Raw genomic sequence first — 15996 nt, 5'->3', positions numbered from 1 at the left:
CTGATATGTCTCTAATTACAGATCCTCTAGCAAACAGCTTGGTACAATGCTTTGCAGAGAAATGGAAAGGCAAAGACCCTGTGGCATTGGGACCTTGGCTGGGATTTGCAGAGGACCACCACCTCTTGGAGACCCTTTCCTCTTCTCCCCTAGGCTGTCTGTGCACCTCATTTTATGCCCCCATCTTGTTGCAGGACAACATCCTTGGTGAACTGAGTAAGAACAAAGCAAAACTGAGCACAGCCTGGCTCCAAACTACAAGCAAAGACCACCCCAAGCAGAAGGTGACTTTGCAGGCTGTAGTATCCCACCAGTCATAGTGGGAAAGCTAAGGATAAGATGGAAACAGACTCCATGGGATTTCTTCACTGCAAAAATGTGTGCCTTCACCATGGCAGCTGCCACACTGCTGGTATAAACTAAGGCTACTCATGCATAATCCCTCTTCCTGGTGAAACAAGTAATTTATTTTTAGCGTACTAAAACAGCCTTGCATTTGTTCCCCAAAAGGACTAAGAAAGACTCCAGTGCTGGAGGAACACTGTCAGTCCCACCAAATTCATGTTTCGTTAGTCAATATTACCCTTGTTTTACAGAGGAGGAACAGCAAAGCACCAAGCAACAACATACTGAAAGTAGCATAGGGAGAAGCTGGGTTTCCTGTTTCCCACTGCTGTATCTTATCTGTAAGACCCTCTTTTCCTACCCAGATTACTTCAAGAATATTTTCCTTGAAACACACACAAGATATATGACATCATTGCCGTGTTGTCGTACCTCTATGCCCCATATCTGCAGTCCCAGCCTTCTCTCAATAGGTGGAAGATTTGTGTCACCGTCTGCCATCCTGCGCTCTGAGCTAAAAGGGAAAAGAAAAAGAAAAACAAAAATAATTACAGTATTGGATACATCAGTAAGTGCGTTAGTCAGATGGCTTTCTTTTACAGTCAGTGGAGGTTTAGTAGAGATAATACTAGCTTGAAATGTCTCTGTCCCTCACCCTCTGCTGACTATGAAGACAGTACAGCCCAACACAGATATTAATATCAACAATTAGGTGGGATGAAGTCCCATTCCCAGTGTGTATATGCTCATAGGGCTCCAACAAAGCATGGGAACACTGCCCATAAAAGCCTGCGTAGGATACCATTAATTGGCATGGGATTGCTTTTCCCCTGTTCGCATAGGTGGAAAGGATTCAGCAAGGTGTTGAACCTGACATCAGCGCTGCTCTGCTCACACTGTGGCACAAGGGGTAGCAGGTCAGTTACCCTGTGTCACTGGTGGTCTAAGGAATTAAGTCCTTCCAGTTCAGGAGGAGATGCAGGTCTAAATTAAGCTATCTGCAAGGTAGGGCACCAGGCTTTCATCTCCTTTAGGGCCCAAGTGAGCCAGTGCAGTCAGCAGAGCATAGGGAGTGATTCAGCTGATGACCCAAACATCTATGTTATGCATAGCCAAGTGGCTCCCCAGGCTCTGATACCTGCAGGGCAAAGTTGTGGGGCTCAGCTACCCACACAAAGGTATCTGGGAACATTTGAGATGGTTTGAGTATCTCTGAATACCATTCTGATGGGTGAAGGTCTCCCATTCATCCTCTATCCTATCTGCCAGCTGTGAAAATAAAGAAGGACTCCCCTTAGCTATGTTCCCTGCTCCCTCTGCCTGGATGGCTGACGTTTTTGTTCAAGAAGCAACTTCTGAACCCAAGCATTTACAGGGCAGCCTCCTGAAGCAGATCGCAAGCAGTGTACAAGAAAGCACCAGGTTATGTCCTAGCAGTGCTGGCTGGCCCGTGGGGCACAGCAGGTGCCTCCAGATCCATTTATCTCAGCTGCAGTGACCACAGGACAGGCTGTGATTGTGGCGGGGCAGCACCCACATCAGCCCATCCCATGTGAGTCAGTCCTGCTCACAAACCCAGCTTCGAGAGAAAGCACGGCTCACTGATTGCTGCATTTTGCATTCATTTGCTTTACAAGTGCCCTCAACCCTGATTTGCATTTGCTCATGACAGACTGAACTATTGTACTGTGTTAAAAAAAAACCACCAACAACTTGATTGACTGCATTTTCTTTTCCGCCTCTGGGTGACATGGCGGCGCTGCCCGTAGGCCGCGGCCTCCCTTGTGCTCCTCTGTTCCTTCACAGGAAAGTGCCTACAAGAAGGAACGGTGACATTTCTGTGTGAACCTGGCACAATACCTGAGCCACAATAAGGTGAAAAACAAAAGAAGCCACCACACAAAGCCACAAAAGAAGCTTCTTCCGAGGAACAAAAGAACAAAGATGGGTGAGCTCATGCCAGAAGGCGTGTTTATTGCCTGCGTTACAAAAGCACGGGGAGATAGGCTGCACTTGTCACCAGTAAGTCATTAGAAGCCACGATCGTCCTCCTGAAGAGTTTTCGCTTAATTAAGAGGGCAAAAATTGCTGTTTTAAGGTTGGTCCGTCCAGATTTACCACAGCTCAGAGCCTGACTCCATGCCCAGGCAGTGGAGGGAAGCAGCTACCTCGCGGAGAGGTGCGAGCACAGCCTCAGCACCTCTCTGCTAACCGAGCAGGAGTCAGCAACACTCACTCCTTGGACATGGATATATCTGAAGGATTGTAGAAGATTGAGTCCATGTGGCCTCACGCATCTATCAGGAGCGCATTCAGCAACCTTCAGCTCCCTTTCAGCTCCCTCCAAATAGCTTCCAGGCAAGAGCACAAACAGCAAGAAGAATAAAGATATTTTTCATCTGGATTCCCAGAAAGGTAATTGAGACCCACGTATATTGAAAGCCAGATCCGGGAAGATATTTCACTGTCTAAGTTGGAGCTAGACACTTTTGGGAATGCAGTCCTGACTCACCTACTGTGGAGTCTGTGGCTGCCAGGAGCTAAGGCCAGAAGCAAGGTCCCAGATCAGCTCTTTAACCAAAAGACCATCCTTTCATTTCAGAATAGCATTCAAAAAGCCCCTATCAAAGAAAAAAACAAGTGAAGAAGAAAAAACAAGCCGCCTTCCTTTAGCTGTCTTTTCCATTTGTTTATGTTTTTTCCATCCAGTCTAGCACCAAAACAATTGAAAGCAAAGCCAGTACAGAGGTTTGTATGTCAGGGAGCATTCAGGGGCTGAAATCTTGTAGTAAATCTGATGTTGCTCCCTGTGGAAGGCAGCAGGCGTCCTGCTCGCCTCCTAACAACAGGAAAACAGCAGCTGGCCGGCTGTGGAACACAGCTGGCGCCCTGCTTCTCCCAGCATCCCATCCTCTCCCATCCGAAAAGTTAACCCAAAGGATCCTGAGCTCAGAAAACCACGCTGGACACAACCCTCCTAAAGCCAGAAATGCCTTATTGATGCCCATCGGAACATCTTTGAAGATCCCCATTTTGAGCCAATCTCCTCTGCTCCTGGGGCTCCTTTTTCAGGCACCTGCACGTTAACTTTGGTCCTGTTTTTCTGGGAAATGCTGTCCCTCCCCTCCTCCTGAGTCATTTAATGGTTGAAGTGTGAAGCAGACAAGGTCAGCTGTGTCTTTGGACTTTCCAGCTTCTTCCGGCTGGTGGCCAAGTTAGAAATAATAGGAATATGACTTCTATAATCAGACAGCTCATCTCAATAAAGATTTAATGTGGGTTTTTAATCAGATGGTCCCATAATTCAACTCCTGCCCAGACACAAGATCCAGTATTAATGGAGTAAAGACTTCTCATCTGTGCTGAAAGCAGGAAGGACAGAAACTTTTCTAATTTAAAAAGAAACTTTACAAGGCGTGGGCTCACCATGGGGTTTGAACAGTGATGTACAGGTCGGTTCCTATCTCAGACAAAATGGTTCTGCCCAGCACTAGGTGAAGTGTGGAGTGAACTGCCTCTGGGGCAGGAATTCACTGAAAAAATCTGGTTATGGAAGCTATTTGCTTCCTCCTTCACAGACACAGATTTACCTGTTAAGGGGGAAGAGAGGCACTAAAGCAGCTGTAGCTCTGTGATGTGGATGTGAAGCGGATTAGTAGCATGCAGCTATCCAATTTCCACCTCCAGGGCCAGCTACCCTATTTTCACCATTTCCACAGATTCTTGCAGTCTCAGAAAAAGGAGACAAACTCACACCTTCAGTGCAGGCTGAGAGGAAAGAGCAGAGATCACTGCATGGCAAAGACAAATGCTGGCTCAGAGCTGCTTTGCTGGGTCATCGCTGCTTGGTTAAGATGTTATAAATGAAACTGGAAAGAGCAAATGCTTCTGCTTGGTGAGGGCAGGGGACCCGAAGATCAAACGGAGGTGGCATGCTAAGTTACAAAGCTGGTGGGTGAGGGTAGATGGGTCTCCTTCATACGTGCTCTTCTTCACATCCTGCCAAGATCAGAGCAATGCTTCTTCCAGGGGGAAGAGCTTTGCCTTCAAGAAGGACTAGATGACTAATTAAGAGTCAAGGTCATTCCCAAGATTGGTTAATAAATAACAATTGGAGTGAAGTGCCAGCAATCACTGCTTCGTTTGGACAACCTGGTACGTGTGGAGAAAGCAGGCTTAGGAGGAGGACATTTCTTCAGGCAGACTGGAGCTGTTTGGGTGGGGAGGGAGAACAGGGGCTCAGAGGGGGGATAGGAGATGATTTCAAGCTCCCGGAGTACGTTCTAAATTAATCCTGATTTGGCTTGTCTGGATTTTGGCGGTGCACTTACTCGGCTGCAGTCACGGCAATAAAAAAACCCCAGTGAGATGACTAATGCTCTGTACAGCTTCGGGAAAATAGGAAGCAGCTGTGGCTCCAGCCCTTCCAGGCTGAAAGGCCTAATTATTGGGAATACTTGGGCTGGCATTAGATGAGGTAAAGCAGGGCTGTCCAATTGCTTACGTTGTCTGCACTATAGCTGCGTGTCTGGGCTGAAGGAGGTGCCAATTTTTGTTTGCACAGAGGGCATGAATTTGCTCTTGTTTTGCCCCAAGGAATGAAATTCAGTGGGGAACTACCTATTTTCCTGTTGCAGGAGGAGAAAAAGTGGCTTTCCATCTCACATGGAAATGACTGGTGGGAGGCTCGGCCATGGGGGCTTGTCTTCTCTTTGATGCCATCACATAGGCACTCGTGTAATATCCTCCTCCAATTTTTCAGCAGGAAGCCAAAATTCCTGTAATTGACAATGCCCACAAGGTATAATATCCCCAGGTACATGGGTGTGCTGGTGACAGCTCCAATCCTCTCACATAAACACAGGAGGGCTGCAGTCAGAGGGGCTGAATCTCATCACCCATGCTGGACATGGTGATGGGGCAGAGGATGGGAGATGTGCTTTAGGGGGGTGGCAAAAGAAGAAAAAAACACATCTCAGAGCACCCTCCTCCTCTAGACCCCTCCAGGTCCAGCTTCAGGAGCTCGGTGTGGCCAACATGCCAAGGAGAGGGCTCTGCACAGACGCTGACCACAGAGAGCACTTCAGCCCTCTTGGAAAGAGCTGTTGCCTGGCAGCTAAAATTACGTAAAAGAAGCCTTGAAATAAGATGCTATTTCTGATCACGGTGGGCAATTAAACATTGGAACAGATTATTAGGGAAGCTGGCAGGCTCGGCTTTACTTAATGTCTTTGAAATGAGACAGCTAAATGGCCAGGGTGTGCTCTCTGGGCTCTGATCCTCACAGCCTGGGAGCAGGAGGCCCCCGCAGGTTCTGCCCCTCCTTCATGCATGGTCCTCATGCTTCAGGGCTTCACCCAGCCACCTCCATGGATCCAAAAAGATCCCCAAACCTTGCTAGGGAAACATCCAGGTAGATTACAAAAGGGGTCGGAGGGCTTTTTCAGTCTGAAGTAAGATGGATCCAAACTGGGGCTGGTGTGTTGGGCACGATGAGCTGGGATTAAGAAGAAACCTCCCCAGGGGAGGTTTATATTCCCTTTATATTCTCTGTAAAGGATGCACAAACCTGGATCCACCTAACCAAGTCACTTCTCAAGTTCTGAACGAGCAATAAGCAGTTTTCTCTGGCTGACAGAAGATGACCAATCTCCCCAGGACACAGCCACAATGTAAATTTCCAGGGTTCAAGAGACACAATCTCCAAACACTGTCCCAGGGCATTACCAAGATGCAGACCTTTGGCTCAGCATCTCTCTCTATAACCTGTGCTTTCACCTCCTGTCCATTTCTGATGTTTCTGCCTTACTTTGTAGCTTGCGCAATCTTTCCCAGGAACTCACTGGTCCTGTGAGCCTTCACCTTTCAGCCCCTCATAAGCCACAGGCAGATGGGCTTTGCACTAATTCTCCAAACTTACGATTGCTTAAAAGGAAGGAGCAGAAGTCATGTTTTACTGGGCAATAACCACCTTCCCAGCTGCAGCAGCCCTCAATCTGTACCTCATCTGCCTCTTCAGATTCCTTGGAGGACATCTGACTTAGGAGGGCCAGCAAACCACAGTTTATCTGCTCTGACTTTGACTAGTCTCTGCAGCTGCCTCATTTCCACCTGCCATAAATTCTAGCTCAACACATTGCTCCATCCAGAAAGCCTTGCTCATCTCTCCACACCTCCCTTTATGACCTCCTTTGTTCTCTCTATTCATCTGACTGCTGGTAGCTTTCCAGCAGCCTGATCTTCAAGCAGATGGTCTTAGGAAACTGATTCGTGGGAGCAGATTTTCCCAAACTGCTGCTATTTCAGAATCCTCGTGCTAAAATGTTAACGTCTATTTTCCCTGGGAAGGGTAGAAGATGCACTGTCTCTGCAAACTTCTCAACAACATAACAGCAACGTAGTGACAAGTCAATAGAAATCCGTACACCAGCCACAGCCCCCGGGTCACACAGATGGAGTTTCCACGCTCATCATACTGAGCAGAGAGACAGATGCTCAGCAGAGGCTGACATGAAAAAGGAGAGCAAATTGGCTAAACACAGAGGCTGGCGGTGCTTGCCTTGGTGTCCTACCCCTGCTGCTCTTGACCGAGTGCTGTCCCATCAAGTCCTTCTTCTCCAGGCTGTCTGTGGAAGCGGCAGGCTCACCAGCAGCTCTCCGGGGAGAGGGCAGCTCTGTTAGACCCAACGCTTTCTGAAGCAGCAGCAGAGCCTGTGCTGCACTCACAGCCCAGGAGATCAGTCCCAGCGACCTGCACCGAAGTAGTTCAGTGCAAACCCACCTCTCCCCGAGGATCTGGCTGTGAGCAAGAGCAGTGGCACAAGCACAAGCAGCTTCTGGAAGCTGTAGGCAAGTGCCTTGCAGCAGCGCTGCCCCTGGTGCGGTGCCAGCTGCATTATTTTCAAATAATAAAATGCAGCTGGACCCATGCCTGCTCCAGAGGTATCCGTTCCACCCCTGGCTCCTTGTCGTGAGGTTATTGAGTCGGTAACGGTACAGAGTCATCCCTAGGGAAAGGCAGGCAAGAAGCCTGCCAATTCATGACGAACAAATCTCTCCTTTCTTTCAGCTCTTCCTGCCCTGGTGAAAGGGAGCGATCGCTGGCTCGGGACCAGCCCTGCGTCCAAAGGCAGGGCTCCATGCCACAGCGAGGGCAAAGAGATGCACGCAGAAGGAAAACAAAGCTGAGGCCATTTTAATTCCTCTTCCTGGTTCCCAGAGAAGCGGCTCGGTTAGCAGCATTGTCAGAAACTTCTTGTTCCTCACCGCCTCCAGGAAAAAAAAAAAAAAAGGTATGATCCTCTCCCACATCAGCATTTTAACAGAGCGTTGTTAAACCTAATGACCGCAGGTAAGTAAAACAAGAGCTGAGACATCAGGGAGGAGGATGTGTGTTTGGTTATGTGTACGAGAGCTTTTTGAGCCCCAGGGAGCACCAGAGCTCAGATGCATGCAGGAAATGTAAGGTAGGGGCAAGGCACACAGCTAGCTGTAAGGACAGCTGGGAAGAGACCCCCAAAAGAAGGCATTTTCCCAGCTGACACCAAAGAAAGGCCACTGTGTGGGGTTAAAAGAGCCTGGAGAAAGGCCAGGAAAGGATGGGATTCATCTACCTCCACTTGGATATCTCAATTTTAGCTGCTTGAGTCTGAGAGCTCTCCCTGGGTGTTCCCCTCCTCCTGACGTTGGGTTTAGGGGCAGGTCTGGTGAACCTCAGTCAGGGGGGACTCTGCCTACAAGGGAAGCCCCCGTGTGGAGATCCCAGTGTCCCACACCGTCCCTCACCTCTCACAGAGTGTGGGAGCTCAGCCCCATCCTCCGTGGCCAAAACCCTGCCTCATTTCCCAAGTCTGAAGGCCCTGACCCAGGTATGTCAGCGAGAACTGAGCCAAACACCATAAACAAACCCCAGTGAAACCCAACCAAGCCCACCTACACCATCCTTTTCACAAACCAAGTCGAAAAGTTAAGGCTTTTGCCTACAGCATGCAACAATTTTTTACCTATTGTGAGAATGCACACGCACATGTGCACACACATATGCATACAAGAGTTTCTTCTCTTCTCTCAAGGGAACCCCAGCAGCACCCACGCTGGCGTTATCCTGTAAGCTTCTCTGAAACTGGAGGGGAGTTCAGAGTGTGTCTGGCACTCATCTGGCGTGAGAAGGGAAATCCAGCCCACACAGGTCCTCAGCACGCAAGCGCGAGGAGGTTCTGCAGCCCCATCTTGCTGGAAATGAAGGCCAGCTTTGAGAGAGCAGCGCGGCAACTGCATGAAGCCGAATGAATAAAACATCCCTGCAAACGCTGCAAAGAGCTTTAGAAAGAGTCATTCACCCGGGACCTGGGTTTGCAACCAGAGCTGCCAACGGGAGGTCTGTCTGAGCGCTGAGAGGGAAATCAGGCATCTGAAAGATGGAATGGGTGGGATTTGCTCAGGCCCAGAGAGCTGCTGCCTACGCTGCAGCAAAGGACAGTAATTCGGGCTCTGGCAGCCTCCCAAAGAGAAGGTGGGTACCTCGACAGCTTCAATCACTCAAAAGAGAGCACAACTTCTAGTGCCACCCGTTTCCTGTTCTGTTAGTCTCTTTTTGTAAGAGCAGTTTTAAATAAAGGGCTATCCAGCAACCTATTCTTTCATTCCAGGGCATGGCAAAAGGACATTTTTAGGTAGGAGAGGCTGGCTGCTCTGAATAGCCCATTCCACAGGAAATGCCCAGGATGGAGCAAAACCGTGCAATTTTGCATCCCCTGTGCCTCATGCCTTTGACGTGGATGTAAAGTAAGGACAAGTTTTAGTCTGCCCTGCACTGCCTCAGATAAGCACGAGTAGGCTCGGATAAAAGACAGATAACGAGTGGTAGGATTTCTTTTTCAAGCAAAGGTCCTTGGAAATCAAGGCAACTGGAGACTGTGCTAAAATTCAACGTTACATATAAGAGGACTCTTCAGACCGAAGGATGCCAAAGACCTGGGGACAACATTTGCCCTTTTCTGCATTCCTTTTGCACCCAAAACGCTCAATGGAAATGAATAATCGTCCAAGAGAGACCATTTCCAGGGTTGTTTTATGTGGAAAGGGAAAGTATGGAGAGGTGTTAATGGGTCTTAGGAGCATGTATCCCCTCATGACTGTACAGGGTGTGCTTGGCTGAGGGGTGAAGAGAAGCTGAAGAGTATGTGGTAATAAAAGAGAGATAGAGCTGAGATATTTTGGGTGTGGGGTGTCCGCATGAAAGCCTTTCCTTGTGCAGGTGGACATGTCACACATAGCAGAGCAGCTTTTAGGGCAGACAGAAAGCCCAACCCGTGGGTTTGTGCCGGTCACTGAGCAAGAGTCAGGAGGCTGCAAGAAGCCCATTCCTTGAGAGTAACAAGGGCTCATTGGGGCACGTTCCTTCTCCAGGGGTGATGCAGGTAGCACAAAGGCTTTCACTGTGCCCCGTGTTCCTCTTCGTCACACAGGGCATTTCAGAGCTCGGCATCAAAGCAGGCTGTGATATATTTAGCTTTATCAAAACTTTCTGGTCCAACAGGCTGTGCCCAGCACGGACCCAGCCTGAAGTCACAGAGCTCATGGTGCATCTCCTTCACGTACCACACACATCCCATACCTCCCTGGGGGCTCCAGGGCAGAAAAGGTAACAACCACCACACTTCAAGTCCAGAAAAACACGTGCAGGTGAGCCAGAAAGACCAAGAGACACCATGAGCATCTTCAGTATCCTTGGCCAGTCAAGAGCAGAGATTCATTGTCTCAACCTAACCAGGAGCCCCAGGACACAGGGGAAGGAAGGAGACCAGGGTGACACCGCTTGTGGTCATGGTAGGAAACCTTTGCTCCCAGCTGGGGGACCTTGACAAGTGTTGCCACAAAGTCCTGCCTAGGAAATCATGGCATGAACCTGGTGGGAAGGGAGCTGGAGGAGGAGAAGGGCAGGCTTACCTGCTAGAGGAACACAAGGAAACAGGCAGGAATGGTAAAACTCCAGCGACACGGAAGGCTGATGCCCTCTGATTGTCTAATCTCCACTTTTCAAGCTTTAATCTACCCATTTAGCCGCGGTGCGTAAAGAGCACCTGGGTGATTCACCAACTAAGTGCTACCCTGGTGGGGCCAGTTTGCCTCAGCTGTTGTAATATTTGTTTACACCTGTGCTAGGGCAGCCTTGAACAAACGCAAACCTCCCACGGATGCTAATTCATATCGGTTCTCCTTTCTGTTAAATATTTATGCTCTTAATAGACACGCCTAAGAAAAATACTGGCAAGTAAGCCTGCAGCTCAACTCCATTACAACTCAGTTTTATCTCAGAGCAATCTGCATCTCAAATGAACAAGGAGAGAAAACAATCTGTACTGGTAGAGCAAACAGCCCGGCGTTCAGCCATTAGCAGATTTATCCATTAGACTACAGCAAGACCCATGGGTCAGGACTTCCAGCAAGTTTTTTTGCGCTGCTCGGACCCGTAACCACATCACACGGGCTTTGGGCAAGTCCCCATGGCAGCAAGAAGCGAAACAAACCGGGTTAAAGCCAAATGCCGTTAATTGCTCGTTGGGTGAAATCAAAGCTGTTCTGTGCAGAGAGCTCAACGAGAAGCGTGTGTCCTCCAAACCACGGCCGATACTCAGTGCCTACACGGTCACAGCAGCAGCACCAGGTACGGTGCAAATCTGGGGGGCTCATTGCTTTTAGTAGAGACCCAGGCTTCCACCAGGAACACTTTTTTATGTTGTGAAATACTTCAAAATTTTTTTTCTGGCTCTCCCACCCAGCAAGAGCAGTCTTGAAACCCTTCTGGCCTTCCCACTACAAGCAGGAGGGGTGCAGAAAAGCCGCTTACCTCGCAATGCGCCCGGTATCCTCGCAGGTCTCCCTTCTCCGCACGCCCAGCACTTTCTCTCCTCTTTGGTGAGCTAGTTTCAAGGCACTTTTTGTTTGCTGTTCTGCTACCTTGTCAGCTAGGGAACGGCAGTGCTCGGTAATTCAATCCCCTACTTAGCTGCAGACACTCCTACTGGCGGATCACACCCATTCCCCCGCGCACCGAGGGACAAAGACGGAGCCAGTACGAGAGAGTTTCAACCAACTCGCTGTTTGCATCAAACATCCACCAGCGCTGCACTCGCCCAGTGCTAATGGTTAAGTGCTGCTTTAATTAGAAACCTGTTTTGTCCAGATTTAAAGGGCAGGAGTTGGTTTTCCTCCTTTTTTTCTCTGGCTCAGCTGCGCAGAGCCAGTCGCGGTGCTGCTCTGTGCCACATCAACACTTGGGCCCCAGCGTCCCAGCTCCTGTTCCTGGCTCTGATTGTCCCAAATTTTGGGAGCCAGCTGCCGAAACGGTCTGAGGGAGAGGTGCTGTGGGCAGAAAACCTGCACGATCTCCCGTGGTGTAGCCCTGGGGGTGAGGTTTGCCGTAAGGATTAAAGGCTGAAACAGGCATGTGACAGAGCACCGGAGCATGCAGCCAGGCTGCCCTCCCAGGAGAAAATAATGATAAACCAGAAAATCCCTGCAAAGCTGGCAGTGTTTGCTGCAGAAAGCTCTCCTCTTCACTGGGGAAGCCTGTAGCTGGTGGTTCAGACGTGGCGTGAGATAACAGATAGGTGGGCTACATGCCCACCTCCCTGACAGAAGGGATATATCAGAAATGGGATGGGTTTCGCCCTTGTGATGCTCTTGGCAACACACGTGTGGACACGTCGTGATATGGTGGATCATTGTTAAGAAAAAAGCATCTGCAAGGTGGTGGCTGTAATATGAAGTTAGCCCTTCTGAAAGGGCCATCTCCTTTCTGTCCCAACCGCTTGTGGCTGGTGGTGGGAACCCTGGAGAGGGGTTGAGGCAACACTCCTTAGCCTGTTGTCACCAGGTGGCTTTGCCTTTGGGGACCTTGGGTGTCCCTGTAGTTAGGACTACCCAGCACCGAGAGGACTGCATGTAAACCTCTGCTTTTCAACTGATTTTCTGCACACTTTTGGGCAGGTTTCTCAGACTTAGACGTTCAGAGAAATTCAGAGGCCAGGCTTCCACTGATGCCCATAGGAAAGGGGCCATGGGATCAGAGGCCATGAGCTTCTGAACATCAATCCCAACCATCTCCTGTTCTCCCTATGAAATGAGAATATCAGCCCTGCTCCACCTTTTGCAGCAGAGGGAAAACGTCACCAGCCACTCAGGAAGAAGAAAGATCATGAGTGTAGCAGAGAGATGCCATAAAGGCCAGGATGGTGTAGAGTTGGGTTTGGGATATCTCCGAGGATGGAGACACCACAGCCTCTCTGGACTAGGAAGTAAATAAGAAGCATCTTTTGCCATTTTCATAATTTCTTAGAACAACCCACATTAACTTAAAATGGACATGCTGGATTAAACCAACACAGTTTTCACAGATCTTGAGATGGGGACCTCCAGCAGGGCCTGCCTTTACCTTAGGAGTCAGCCCCAAGCCCTCACCAGCTTCGAGGGTCATACACCTGGCTGTGGTGGGAGATAATAATAATAATAATAATAATAATAATAATAATAATAATAATAATAATAATAATAATAATAAATAATAATAATAATCCTGGTGAGCTGCTAAGGAGCCCAAATCTGTAGAAATATATGTACAGCAGTTTAGAACAGTCGGTGCTGAGGGAAAAGGAAATGTTCGTTGTAAAATACGGGCTCATTCAGCGCTGAGCTGTAGGCACTTTTGCTTCCTGCTGATTTTGGTCATGCCATGGGGTTACAGAGCAGAAAACATTATTTCCAAGCAGTTTAGCTTGGTAGTGGTGGAAAACAGAACGGCCTGAGTTTTGTAACCATACATAATCCTAGCTGTTCCTGTCCCAGCTACGTTTCACACATGCGTGACCTGATGCAATCCTCTTCTCATCCTGAGCCTTGACCTGGTATTCCCAGAGCTCAGAGACCTTGTGGTTAAAGGATATTTTCCATATGTACAATTGGCAGATGAGGCTGATTTCAGTGTCCCAGTGCAAGCTTAAGACACTGAAGACATTGTCATAGGGACGTGCTTGAGGAAATCCGAGAGTACTGGGAGGAAGACTCTGCTGAAGCACACGATCAAGGTTTGGCAATGTAGTGGCCCCCATCTGCCTCACCCTTGGCCACCCCAAGTGCCTGTGGACAAGGTTAACATTGTGCACGGGGAAACAGGCTCTGCCAAGGACGTATTTGTCAAATGACACGTTGCAAAGGTATTTCCACCCCGCTTTCGGGTACAGAGCTCCGGGAGGAAGAGGGAAAGGCCAAACCCTGTGGGTGAGATAACACGGCAGGGGCCTCATGCTTTGGAGAAGTGAGGGATGGAGAAAAAAAAACACGTACAAGAGGGCAGTGCAGGGACCCATTGCTACCTATATCAGGTTAAATGACTGGTAGCAGCCAGGCACTGCATGGATTTCTGAGAATGCTGCAGGAGAGCTTTCCTTGACCCAAAATGTGACATTTTACTACAGGTTCCTCACTCAGCGTCCAGCCCATGAGCAAGGCAGGGCTGGAGGACAGCTAGGAGGGATTGAGAACCATCCTCAGGATTTGGCCCTGCTGCCTGCAAGGAGAGGCACTTGGCCGTGGGGGAAGGCGAACGCAGCTTTGCTCTTTGGCCTGGCGGGTTTGGACCGGTGGAGGTCAGGGCTCGGAATGGAAAGTATTTCTCAGGGTAAATCTCTGCCAGATCCAGCTGACACGGCAGCACGGAGCTGTCTCTGCTGGGCAGCGGTGTGCTGGTTAATGGTTAACTGCAGCAAATGGAAACGTCTTGGGATCAGGGAAGGTGCCTGGGCACTGGGTGAGGAGCATTCCCGTGCAGGGCTGTCTTGCACCGGCCAGAACAAAGTGGTCTTTGATGGCAGTGAGTCCTCCTCGCCTCAGCAGGCAGCTCTGGGCACACGGAGATGCCTCCATCCCTCGGACGAGCCCTTCCACCCTGGCTCTTGGGCAACGGAGCCCTGCACACATCGGCTCCCACAGGGGCAGGACGGGCCAAACCCTCTCCTCCCAACATGGAAGAAAGGAGTGGCTGTGGCAAGCCAAGACTGAAGGGTAAATGCTGAATTCAGGCAGGAATAGCTTGGTGGGAGCTCTGGAAAGCTGGTTTGTCTTCCTAGAGCCCACAGCTCGCAGCAGGCTGAGACAGGAGCAGTACCTCTGGCACAGCCAAACCTATACTGGTAGCTCCAATTTATTGTTTGGCAACCTTGGTGCAAACCCCATTTTAAGCCAGCTATGATAGGGTGAGAACTGCGGATATGAAGCTCATATTTCCTTAGGCTCATGAGGGAAAGTCCCACTTGCAAAAGAAAAGGAGAGAGGGCCAGAGATGGTGTCACCTTCCAGCACCACAGCAAGGTCTCCCAGGGCTTCTGCTCAGGCTCAAACCCCTCTTCTACATCTTAAAATATCTACAGGTGATCCTTGGAGGTAGGAGGCACAACTCTAAGTCTCTGCTAATAAGGAGAAACACCTCAGCAATGATACCTGCCCTCACCGCAGCGATGTTGAAGGACGTGGCCATACCACACCAGCCCTCCCCTGGCCTCGTTGTGTGAGCACTGACCACTACCGAAGGCTTGGCAGGGTGCTGTGCTGCACCAAATTTTGTTTTCCAAAATTATATTTGGGAAGACGTGGAGGAAAATCCTCAGGGAGCTGTTCCTCACCTTTGGGAGGTCAATCAGTTTTGCTGGCCCTGCCTGGGGGCATGGGGGGTGCGGGTTCCTCTGCTCCCTTCTCCATTTGCTTGCTCGTGCCAAGAATTAACAGGTGTGCTGAGCAAACAGGATGGCCCAGGTGGGGCCGTGCGGCGTGGCACGGGCAAACAGAGGCCCTGGCAGCTTTCCAGAGGGAACGGAGAGGAGGAATGCGGCAGTGGGGCCCCAGCACAGATCCGGCCATTTTCAGGGCATTGCCTCATCTGGGGAGGCTTCCAGAAGAGCACGAGGCCCCCAGACCCCTCACCCCATGTCACCGTCAGACCCTACCCCTAATGCAGGTGTGGAGTTTGGGCATCTGATGTCCTTCAGGTCATTGGCTGGGTGCCTGCTAGGATGGATGAGGTTTGTGCTTCCATTTTCTACTGCTTCAGAAAACGGCTGTTTCTCCAGAAAGCCAAAAGGCCTTGGGGAAGCACTCGGTGTCAACTTGGCCCTTTAAGGAAAGAGATGGAGAACCTAAAGGGGTGAGCTTCAAGGCAATGCGGTGATCTACACAGAGTCTAACCCTGGGGGAATGATGTGCAGGAGAACCGAGCTATTGCATTCCTTTCTCTGAGTGTTTTCCTTGGTTTTACATAAACTGCAACCAGCTGAGCTGAGGTTCGGGGCTGTCAGCTGTTAATAACCCTTACTAAATTACTGACTTCCTTTAGAGATCTCAAATCCTGATTCAGCCCTTTACAAAGCAAGCGCAGACACCTAAACTGATCCTCCCAGGGTGAGCGATTGTGGGAGCCTGGCCCTGTGTTTACCTCTCTCACGTCAGTCTTCAATCAGTAGCAGGGAGATGGATAAGGTCTCCCCAGCAGTATTAATGTGGGAACTGAGTAATAAAGGCCTAAATAAGCCCAAATCACCCAAGCACCAGCCTGCTGACTTGGTCACGAAGGCGAACCTCCTCCTAAGTGTCCTGTCACCA

At 49.8% G+C, this 15996-nt stretch overlaps 1 protein-coding gene across 3 annotated transcripts in view; it reads right to left on the bottom strand.

The window, feature by feature from the left end:
• The window catches only part of VILL (villin like), a 31950-nt gene extending 20351 nt beyond the window's left edge, over window positions 1-11599 (bottom strand). Inside the window, exons 1-2 of one of the 3 annotated variants that reach the window (XM_068673333.1) lie at window positions 11195-11599; window positions 778-859 (exon numbers count right to left, since the gene is read on the bottom strand). In XM_068673333.1, the coding sequence (XP_068529434.1) occupies window positions 778-846 (69 nt within the window). In that variant the 5' untranslated portion in view covers window positions 847-859; window positions 11195-11599. Of the gene's footprint in view, window positions 1-777; window positions 860-2857; window positions 2967-10293; window positions 10451-11194 lie in introns of those variants that run through there. The other 2 variants (XM_068673332.1, XM_068673334.1) reach the window with 2 other exon arrangements.
• Between the last annotated feature and the right edge of the window lie 4397 nt (window positions 11600-15996).

This window comes from Anas acuta, chromosome 2 (assembly GCF_963932015.1).
Source record: "Anas acuta chromosome 2, bAnaAcu1.1, whole genome shotgun sequence".
Taxonomy (NCBI): Eukaryota; Metazoa; Chordata; class Aves; order Anseriformes; family Anatidae; genus Anas; species Anas acuta.
Note: the sequence above shows the minus strand (reverse complement) of the source record. Positions and strands in the feature narration are given on the sequence as shown.